At 38.7% G+C, this 10,948-nt stretch overlaps 1 protein-coding gene across 2 annotated transcripts; it reads right to left on the reverse strand.

Moving 5' to 3' along the window:
• Positions 1 to 1,002: 1,002 nt before the first annotated feature.
• Positions 1,003 to 10,660, reverse strand: LOC119993365 (probable alpha-mannosidase At5g13980). 2 transcript variants are annotated; one of them, XM_038840483.1, is made up of 29 exons: positions 10,216 to 10,660; positions 10,046 to 10,129; positions 9,863 to 9,951; positions 9,559 to 9,733; positions 9,350 to 9,469; positions 9,081 to 9,167; positions 8,928 to 8,999; positions 8,602 to 8,715; positions 7,917 to 8,017; positions 7,727 to 7,820; positions 7,464 to 7,631; positions 7,283 to 7,372; positions 5,886 to 5,951; positions 5,730 to 5,786; positions 5,355 to 5,571; positions 5,132 to 5,268; positions 4,803 to 4,877; positions 4,610 to 4,669; positions 4,449 to 4,520; positions 3,882 to 3,929; positions 3,588 to 3,707; positions 3,355 to 3,420; positions 2,924 to 3,036; positions 2,660 to 2,744; positions 2,157 to 2,267; positions 1,955 to 2,050; positions 1,719 to 1,769; positions 1,572 to 1,640; positions 1,003 to 1,466 (listed from the first exon to the last, which is right to left on the reverse strand). In XM_038840483.1, the coding sequence occupies exons 1-29, from the start codon at positions 10,414 to 10,416 to the stop codon at positions 1,236 to 1,238; spliced, it is 3,069 nt and encodes a 1,022-aa protein (XP_038696411.1). In that variant the 5' UTR covers positions 10,417 to 10,660; the 3' UTR covers positions 1,003 to 1,235. The 2 variants fall into 2 exon arrangements, with proteins under 2 accessions (XP_038696411.1, XP_038696412.1); XM_038840484.1 differs by lacking the exon at positions 3,355 to 3,420.
• Between the last annotated feature and the right edge of the window lie 288 nt (positions 10,661 to 10,948).

Below are 10,948 nucleotides of genomic sequence, written 5' to 3' on the forward strand. Positions count from 1 at the left end.
TTAGTCATTGGATTAATCCAAGCCGTCTCACATTAATAAAACACATCAAGATTAAATTATGGAATCCTTATGTTTTGATTAAATACCAAAGAGCCTTCAAGATATTGGGGTTCCATTGGCATTCATTGAAAACATTTGGATTTCGTGGATCCGGAAAGCAAATGTGTTTTTAGGGATTAGGAGAATTTATTTACGGACTCAACGGTGGGTTTAAAGATATTTGACCCATTCAATGAGCCATAAATGGATTCTTTCTTTTCTCATGAAGAACATAATTGTGAGTAAGACTTGAATTGAACATTATTCCTTGATTGTGGGCCCTTTTGGTACATCAACCAAGTCCCCAAAAAAATCCTTTTTCCCCAAATATCCAAACCCACTCCAAGTGGTACCTTATCCAACCTTTGGCCAAGCCGGGAATGGCCCCAATGATCCCGTGCAACCCCTTTTTTCAAAACCCCCAAACCCACTCCAAGTGGTGTTTTCTCCAATCCTTGGCCAAGCCGGGAATGGCCCCAATGATCCCGTGCACCTTGTTCTCCAAACCACTCCAAGTGGATTTTTCATTTACATTCCAATAAGACCCATCAAAATGGGATTTTCAAAAACAAATTAGAGCCAAATAGGAAAACATTTAAAGGTAACCAATTTCGGGAGTTGTGAGGTGCCTAACACCTTCCCCATGCTCAATAGACCCCCTTGCCCATTTTTCTCGCAGACTAGAATGGATGTCCAATTGCATCCCTAAAAATCAATTGGTGGCGACTTCATTGTTTTTCAAGCCGGTTGCTTCAATATTGTTTCTTTTAGGGCTATCCAAAATTCTCAATCATAACCAAACCGATAGATTCGGTTATCGGTTGGTTATTTTCCAAAATATTTTCTACATACATCTATAAAGAATCAACCAATGATCGAAAAACCAACCATAACCGACCAATCAATCCGTTAAATTTATGTCTAAAAAAAGAACTTACCGTGCACAACCCTAATTTGAATATGTTGCCAGCACAATCCAGAGTCCAAATTTAACCCCCAGATAATGGTAAATGTTATGTTTATTTTGAGATTTTATGTTTAACCAGAGTGATAATATACACAAACCAACAACATTTGAGGTTTCCCCTCGCTACTGAACCTCACAGTATAAGCAGGCAATGGTCACAGTCTCACAGATATGAAGATGTAAGCTAGGAGAAGGTTTAGTGTTTAGTTGTAGGAGCAGATCATGATGGCTAACTATCGAACACCTCGCGGTGGATGGACGTGTAATCGATATCAATAACAAAGGTACGGATTTCCATGGGAGCTAATTCCACAACCAGTTTTGTAGGATCAACTGGTCCACCCCTCACTGCCTTGGCCTCCTCGCCCGGAGAACCTTCTACTTTCCAGACCAGCCTCTTCTTCTCCATTTCCGATCTTTCTTGATTCGCTGATAAGCTCATCTCTGTAGCTTTGCGAATCTAAAGAATACAGGAAAGCGAGAAATATTATCGTTGGGAAGTAAATAGTAGCAGCAAAGGGAGAAGAAGATGAGTTGGTAAAGAGAGGAGTAGAATTCATCATACCTTCTTGCCTGGGAACAACTTCTTCAGTTCCACATTTGCCATTCCTGAAAGATCACCGTCCTCTCCAATCTATTGCAAGAAAACCATAAAGATGCTGAAAATGCTGCGGAATATAATATGAGCATGCTGAGGAGAAGAAGTTAAAACCTCATATAAATGCGCTAAACGAAGGAGAATGTTTCCGTCGTCATTGAGCACCTATTTCATGCAGAGGAAGAGAAATTTTCAGTTAGAAAGGGAGAGAGAAGTCCGGAGAGCTAGCTTTTATGTCATCATTCGATATCCAAATTGAGGATTACGTATTACCATAAGAACGTATATAAACAAATATCACAACGAAGATAGATAAAAATGCCTTTTATCTGCAATGAAAACTCGGGTACCTGGAGAGTTATAATTGCGACATTATCAGGTAAACTATATGAGGAATCAATCCCTGAGAACGTGGAGACATGCGAGCTTGTCCAGTTATCTCCATCCTGAACAAGTAGAATTCACCTTTTAAGTAAACAAATCAGAGTACTAAAAAAGGAGTGTTTTCCCGCTTCTAATTATTCATACAAAAATCTTCTCCAATAATTTCACCTCTTCGGCAAATGCTAGCAAGAGTGGGGAATAAATCTCCTGTCCAAAAGAGCGACGCCACTTTGCACCTTCTCCTAGGGGATCGATCCTGTAGTAATATTTCCCTTGAATCTGCAGAAACCGTGATAAGTTACACATAGTTGCTAGAGATAATAAATCATATACCATACTTGACAAATTAAAGATGTCTTATTGAAGTCGATTGCGATTGTAAAATCGCTGTTCAGTAAAATCAATCAGGAATACCCTATGGATATCAGGACGGAGCTAGCAACCCTTGGATTGAAGCAAAGAGTAGCAAATATGAAGAAAAAACGACCACGATGTCATGAACTTTCTTCTTTTTTTTTAAATTCATGATAACAAAGCTTTGCTTTTGCTTTCATAAAATTGGTGGTGCGAGGATAGAATAGTAGAAATGGTATTCATTCAGAGAGAAGTAAAGATAGCCAATGAATTATTAATTTCTGAAAAGAGTTCCAGATAAGGCGACATGTACTCACTGTCAACCCCACGCATTCATCACGAACACAGACTGTTTCGTTTAGAGCCTCAGCAACGCCCCTGGAATCATCAAGTAGCAGTCTCCTGCATGACATAGTGAATCTCAATTACAGATCAAACTCACAATCTATGATGCTGTACATAAAAGCTACCATCTTTCAACAAAAATACCAAGAAACAATACAGCATGCATGTAAGGCAGTCCCGACCACTAATAACAATCTAGAACCAGCCATTTTTTTGTGTGCGAGGTGACAATTTACCTGTGGAGCATAAGCTCTATTTGTCCATCCACTATGCTAGATCCTCCAAGAGCACGATCAACCAGAACCGAGAATTCCTTCTTACTATCTTGAATGTAAATCCCAAGATTAATCTGAATAGCCAAAATGAAACCATATGTTTAGAGAGGAAATTTAGAAATTGAAATTAAAAGGTACTTTCAAATGGCAAGGATTAATAAAGAAACATATGAATACGTTACAGCTAAGACTAGAAAGACCAACAGACCAACAATCAATTTTCTCTCATAACATACTCATCTAAGCCTTTGTATGAATGGCGGGGAAGGGGGGGGGGGGATTTAACCTCCTATCAACTATAGTTAGAAGAACACATATTTGCTTTGCAATATGCAGATTAGATATCATTTTAAGTATTTATAATATATATTATATATTAAAAAAAAACATACTGGGTAATAATTTCCGGCAGCAGGTTGGTTCACTTCCAGGTCCCAGTCTGTTCTAAAATCACGAATCTGCAAAAGAGATGGATCCTTCGAACATTTAAGTGCTGACTTAGAAAGTGAACATTTACGAAAATCAAGTATTCTTCATCTTTCTATTAAACAACTCAGGCAAACAATCAACCCAACCATAAAGATGGGGAAGAACAAAGTGGAGCACATGCTATATGGCTACTTACCCTTCTGATAAAATCACGTCCATTAGAATCCGTGTAGAACGTTTTGTTGTTTTCTATTTTAGTTGTAATTTGGGTTGCAACTTCTTTACCAATTCCATCGTCAACAGGAATTGGCCCAACCTGATATTCCAGATAAGGGCAATGCATAAGGCCGAATAATGAACATGTAATGTTCAACACAAGATCCAGAAATGAAGTAACTTCTAAATTGTCAAAATTAGAATGAAAAAGATATGCTAATCCTTCATCACTCAAAAACCAACTCCGGAAATAGGATTGAGTTGGCAAGCTTACAAAAAACTCGACTTCAACATGCTCTTTTCCCTTGTACAGTCTGGTGATCTGCAAACATGTTAAATGCAATGAAGGATAGTTAGAAACCTGGAATATCTAGTAAATAACAGTTTTGTGATCAAGTAACCAAGGTACTACTTGGGATATTCATTCTACAAGCTTCCTTATAACAGACGCCAAGACTTGGCACCACAGCCAACTGAAACTCCTCAGCTATGATCCTAAAACACATATTAGCCCCAAATGCCCAGCTAAGGGTAAAAGGGGTAAAAAAAAGAAAGATGATTTATACTTTCTGATACGAAATAACAAAGTCATGCAGAGTTCTCTAATGCGGCCAGCTAGAACAGGATAATCAATTTGTTTTTCAATCACACACAATGTGATCAAGAACGAAAATACATAGCAAAAACAATTGTTAATTTTACTAAACAATATATCACATCTAACTCCTCTAAATTCAGACTTAATTATCCAGTGTGACTGTCACTTTTTCCAATGGAGATGATGAAAGTGTGTAAGGGAAAACATTAAACAAGGATAGCAAACATGCGACGAGCAAGGTACCTGGTATATCCATCTATTGACTTGTTGATGGACTTCATCTACTATCGGTCCACGTGTAACAGTCAACGGCACCTGAAAAATTGAACAATAATATATAATACAGCTATCATGATTCCTTTTTCATTGTGGCATGAGACTGGATTATGTAAGGCACAGCTCACCTGTCCTTCAGGCTCTATGGAAAACGTGCCATTCGGACGGAAGATATATGCTCCAGCATTCTTAAATAATATAACCACAAGTTATGCGAGAACAACTTGGAAAGCAATGATTTAATAATTTTTCTAAGATCAGGTTAGGTGAGAGTCAGAGTAGAAATGGTTAAATTTCAAGAGGAATTTTGAACGCATGTACCTGAGGAGATTTCTTATCTAAAGTTCCATTATATCCAGCATAGAAACTGAAGGACTGTTCAACAGATTCTTGAACCTTCAAAAGTTATGAATAAGCATTAGCTACACATTTACTGCCTCTTACACTCACCCACTCTACTGTTTGTGCATGTGAAAAACATAAATCAAAGGATAGCTATTAAATGATCATAAACACTTCACATTTAATAAAATAAAACTACAAGATCATGTTTGCAGGGGAAATTAAGCACCAAATCACCAGCAGAAAATTAAGCATTCAACCACCAGTAAAGTGCAACTCTTAGGTACAGGTACAGAAGACGAGTGTACCGAAATTTTGTTATTGTTATAAATCATTCTGCCTTGATCCTCAGAAAAGATAAGCTTCAACTTTCCTTGACCAATTTCAATATTAGATTTTTCATCTTTGCGGAATTTGTGCACAGATGATTTGGTTGAAAGAACACCTGCAATTGGAAGAGTAATAATTTAAACGACTATATGACTTGAAAGCTGGAGTGAAAGTTTGTTTGGCTTGGTAGGATTAGTTAACCTGCTGCTTTGGCACTTATAGTATAAGTGCTAAAACCAAGAGGAGGAACTGAGACTGGAAATGCAAGCCAGTACTTGGGTGTCACATTAGGGGTCCGACCCACGTACGCTTGGACATAAAAATTCCTTAGGCTCACATGGACATTGGTCAGAGGAATAACTTGTGATTCAATTTCTCTTCCCTCAAAATCACGTACAGTAAGATCTTCATCGTTAACCTACAGTCGGTAAGTTAGACCTCATTAGCAGAGAAATCAAATCACAAAGCCAATGGCTTCATTCTAGCTATTCATATGTTCCACAACAGCAGTTCAGTGCACACGTTGTAATGTTTGAACGCATAGCACTATCACAAAGACCACATGGCAGTACTCACGGGAATTTGAACAACATCTTCTCTCTTCCATCCAAGAGCATTGTAGACCACAACAATCTGCAAATGAAGGACATCATAAATTATATATTTCATTGGGGAATAAGGAGTCCCGGTTTAAGAAAAGTAGAAAACAACATATTGCTATATAGCACCTACCAAGTTTTTCTGATGAGAAAGATTGATCTCTGATGGAGGACAATAACTTATATTCAGAAGAGGGCACTGAGAACAATGGGAAATAAACAGTTAAGACATAAATTTTTAGCTGGAAATTATCCCCCCACCCCCAAAAAACAACAACCAAAATGAACAGGAAAAGGAAAATAAAGTAATTAAAATATTTACCGGAGTTCATTTAACTGTGTCATAAAAGCATGTATATATTATAACTTATAAGCATATACATGTTGAAGAAGTCAGTGAAGTAGGTGATAGAAAAGCCTACTCCAGATTTTCTTTTGAGTGCATATGCTAACCTAGGGCTGCACTAGAGCCTCTCCTAATAATATATAAGGCTCGATATCGATATTGAGCTCGGCTAAATTATATTACAATCAGCTCGAGTTTACAGCCTATAAATTTACTCGCCTTCAAATTAGTTGAATAATTAATATGTATTTGATAGAGTCCCACATCGGTTAGGAGAGGGGAGGAAGTGTTGTATATAGGTGAGAGGTATTCCCTCTCCTTAGTAACCAAGCTTTTCCCATAGAAGGGCTTGGCCACAACCCCCCTTGGGCCTTGGACTGCATGGTATGGGTCAGGCCCAATGGCCTGTGGATGGGTTGGGGCTTGGTTATTGAGTGATGGTCCTCTTGTTCTATCATTGGTATCGGAGCATGATCCTGTTGTGCCTTCAACTTGGGACCGTGCCTGCGGAGTGGCCGACCATGGTGCTCGACCAACGGGGGTGCGCCTGCCGGAGTGGTCGGCCATGGTGCACGACCAACGTGGGCGTTGGTCTTGAAGGGGAGGGTATTGATAGGATTGTCCCACATCGAAAGATGTGGGAGCTAAGGTGTTGTTTATAGGGGGAGGTATGGGCCTCCCTTAGTACCCAAGGTTTTCTAGTATGGGCTGGGAGACCTTGGGTACAGCCGGCCCATATGGGTGGGTGTCGGTTGGGCCTTGGGTGCTGAGCGTGTATGGGCGCGACTCTATCAACTCAATGACCCACCTTAGTTATCATGGAAAGAATAAAATTGTATCGAAGGATCTATTATGAAAATATATTAAGATAGATTTGTCTTCTGATAACAAAATTCTTCAAACATTTAAGTTTATGAAACTGTGAAGATTCCTCTAAAGCTCTAACAGCAACACACATAATAATAAAGCTTGGTGGACAATAGAAATAAAAGTTCCCCAAAAAGAAAAATCAACAAGAATCATCAATTATGGTAGAAGGGACAAAGACCCAAAAAAGAAATGAAATAATGCTAATCAATATCAACAAACAAGGACCTGACCATTAATCTGAAGAAGAAAAAAAAGACAAAAACAATGATGAAGCATAAATGGCAGAGGGGCACAAGGGTTCCATGATAATTTGCCTGTTGGAATTTCACAGAAGGGTTCTGACATCCAGTATATGGTGTTGACTCAGCCAAGCAAGCAAGTGAATATGCAACTAACTCTTCAGCCTGCACAAAGACAAGGAATGGATAACATTTCCACCATAGTGGAGAGATAAAATATTACCATAAAATTTTGATGATCAAGCCAAATTCACACCGCACTGTAGCCCATTGACAGTCGCTTTGCATAATCATTGGCCACGTGCTGCTTTTCCGTCCCAGTAACTGCATCATGATGTTGAGCAATTGCTAAAGCATCTGCTAACGAGTCTGTGCTGGGCCCTGTGCTGCTTCTTCCTCTAAAAAACTCCAGCTGTCTTGCTGCCTAATTAAAATTGGAAGCATCTCAAGATAATAGTTTCAGAACTATTTGCAACAATAAAATCTGTAAATGAGTAAATAGAATGGGATTAAATATACCAAATAGTAGCCACTCATCATCCTAACATAGCGTTTCAGGGCCGGTCTGCTTGTAAAGTATCCAGTCCAATAAGCATTTGCACGATCTGCATAACTGGTCCCACACATGATTTGTCTTATAAGTCATTCAGTTCAAGAAAAAAAACTACAAAGATTACAATTATATTCAAAGTTCAAACACTGAACTCACGGAAAAAAGTCTTCAGTCTTTACAGGCCATGATTCACCTGTAGCATATTTTGCATCGGTATAAATGGATGGTGTAGAGTACAGAGCATTAACACGCCCATCCTAAAAATATCAAGACCAGACAACTTAGAACAATGGAGTTCACACATTAATAAGAGAAAATACGGGATGCGAAATCATGATGCATAACAATGGCCATATGCATGAAAGTGACAAAACATATTGCTAGATTACTAAAATGGCAATCAAAGAACGGTCCTTTCCAATGAGGCAACTGGAACTGCCCTTAAATTACATATATCTACGATCAAATGCACTGTGGCACTGTGCTGCACTGACTTGAGAAGACTCCTCAACACCAACACTCTGACATCTAACCACGAAGTCCCATGTTGAATTGGAATGGAAGTCGTGTGTACAATCAGAAAATTGATGTTTCTCTGAAGCAGCATGCACTTTTTAGCATATTCACACACTATAGCTACATGCAATTATTGGCAGGTATTATCAGAAGTTAAATGCTCATCAACTGAACTGATACCTGAGAGACCAAAAAAAAAAGGAGACATCCTGGAAGCACTAATAGGGATATAGATAAATCAATGACCATTTAACCACATTTTTTAGGAAATCATTACCAAAATCAGCAAACAAACCTAATAGACACATTTTTACATAGCGCTTACCATGTTTACATAATGAATGAACTTGTCCATCTGTCGGAACCACGAGTTTGCATACTGATACTTAAAATCTGTCCCCATGGTCCACATTATATGATTTGTTCGAGTGATGTTAGCCTGAGAATGAATAATCAATGTCAGTCTTAACTGACAAAGGGACCCTTGTGGGTAAAAAATAAAACTTCCTTTTAGTACTAATTTTATAACTCAATTATAAGTAAGTCTTCATGGAACCAAAAAAGTGCCAGCACTAGGGGCCTCATAGACCCAAAAAAATAAAAAGCTTTTTAGATACTTATTCTGACAAAAGGAGATTCATCGTGATTTACCTGTACTAGAGCAGCAGCAACAAAATCATTAACTCGTTCCGGAACATTGTAATCGAACAAATCAATGTCATCCTTCAATGCAATGGGATAAAAAAATTAGCACCCACAGACGAGTGTATGCGCAGCAATTAATCAATTGTTCATATGTCTTACTTGAACCACAGGGTAGGGATCATTGACTTCGAAATAGAAGCCTCCAGGAGGAGGCTCATAGTTTTCAGGAAATGCACCGGCAAAAATCTGCAACAGTGAAGAAGAAAGATAATGCTTAATATGCGAAAAATGCTTGCCCAAGGCAACAATCAAGAGTGCGCGAAGAAATAAAAATGCTAATCATTGCAATGCACATATCCATGAAACTGTGACTTTGAGTTCAGTAACAGCAAAGAAAAAATGAAGATACATCATTCCATTCTCTTCACCTGTGAGGTTGAACCAAGACTCTTCGAACCACGCCAGACGACTTCAAGGCTTTTCTCATTTTTACGCTTAGCTCTATCTTGGTAATCTATCCGGCCAAAGAAAAAGGAGTCAAATCCAACCTACAAAAAGGTTAGTTATGCTTATAACTGGTTATCAATTAGTGGAGTTAATATTTAGGCTGAAAAGTGTCTTGAAAGTGAAGATGTACTTCTGCGCCCAACAAGTAAGCCTGCACTGCAGAATGTCCAAACGGGTCAATTTGCCAACCAATTCTCGGAGTCACACCAAACTCTTCCTTGATAAACCGATGCCCAAGAGTTGTCTGATCTATCATGTCAATGTAATGCGTCACTGCCTCATCATGCATGCACATACCGCCATTGCTGCAAACCCCCACAAGTAGTGATTTAACATCAAGAAAAAGCAATTTCTAATGTCATAAGAAATTAGTAATTATTATCAATCGCAACAATTCTTAATGAAGGAAAAATGGTTGTAGCATTGTACTTTACATGAACTCTAGTTGACCTGATCTGACAAGCCGCTTGACTACGTTCTGCATAGCCTCTCTCTGATTTCTCCACCATCTCTGGAAAAATGCCTGCATAAACAAGTGACCCCGATATTCCAAATCTCAACAATCAAACACAGCATAACTTACTAAAAATACACAAAATCAAGAACAAAAATGTCACCTGTTCAACATAAATGAACTTCCGATTCTCGTCTGCCAACAACGCAGGTATCAAAGAATCCAATACGTTTTGCACACAAGCCCCCTACAGGTGAATACAAGCAACAATCGGAAGACTTGCCCCATCAAATTAACAGACAGATACATGTAGAATTAGAGAGAATGGTAGACCTGGATAGAATTGTTGGAACCAACGTAGTACTGGTCCACGGTCTTGAGCCAACCAACATCATCGTGGGTGTGAGCGACCAAGTGGACATTGAGCTTCCCAGGAACTATGGGCTGTGAAGTATTATAGATCATGTACTTGGACTCCCCATATGAAAGAACCCATAATAGAATAGCCAAAAAGAAGCAAACTTTGACTTCCATGAATGGCACCCAAATGCAGGAAGGCTCCTCCACCCACCCGCCCGCTTCTCGCAGTGTTACTTTGAGTGGTTAAAATATTCAGAAGTGAAGATTCAACAGCGAAGCGAGCTTTGTATTTTGCAAGTCTCGACAGGGGTACTGTTTCAGTTTCAGTTTCAGATTCAGATAAAGCTTAATAAACACAGAGAGTGGAGCTTTGTCGTCATCACTCATTGGCCCAATAAACCCCCACATTTGCTTTCCTATAGAGTCTGGACCCTCGAGTCAAAGCAGTATCAGTGCTGTTTTACTTTGCTTATAAGGAAAGGGAGTGAGATTTCACTCTTTCTTTTATTTGTTTTAGATAAGTTTATGTAGGGCCATCATTTCATCCATTATTGTCAAATGTATATTATTGTTAAATGAAAACCGAAAAATGACTAAACCCCCGATAATAAATCGAATGATCATTTAAATTTATGTCAAAAACCGACCGTTGACACACCTAAGTTTAGGTATTATAATAATGCTCGAGAATCATGACCCTGCTACT

This window comes from Tripterygium wilfordii, chromosome 23 (assembly GCF_013401445.1).
Source record: "Tripterygium wilfordii isolate XIE 37 chromosome 23, ASM1340144v1, whole genome shotgun sequence".
NCBI lineage: Eukaryota > Viridiplantae > Streptophyta > Magnoliopsida > Celastrales > Celastraceae > Tripterygium > Tripterygium wilfordii.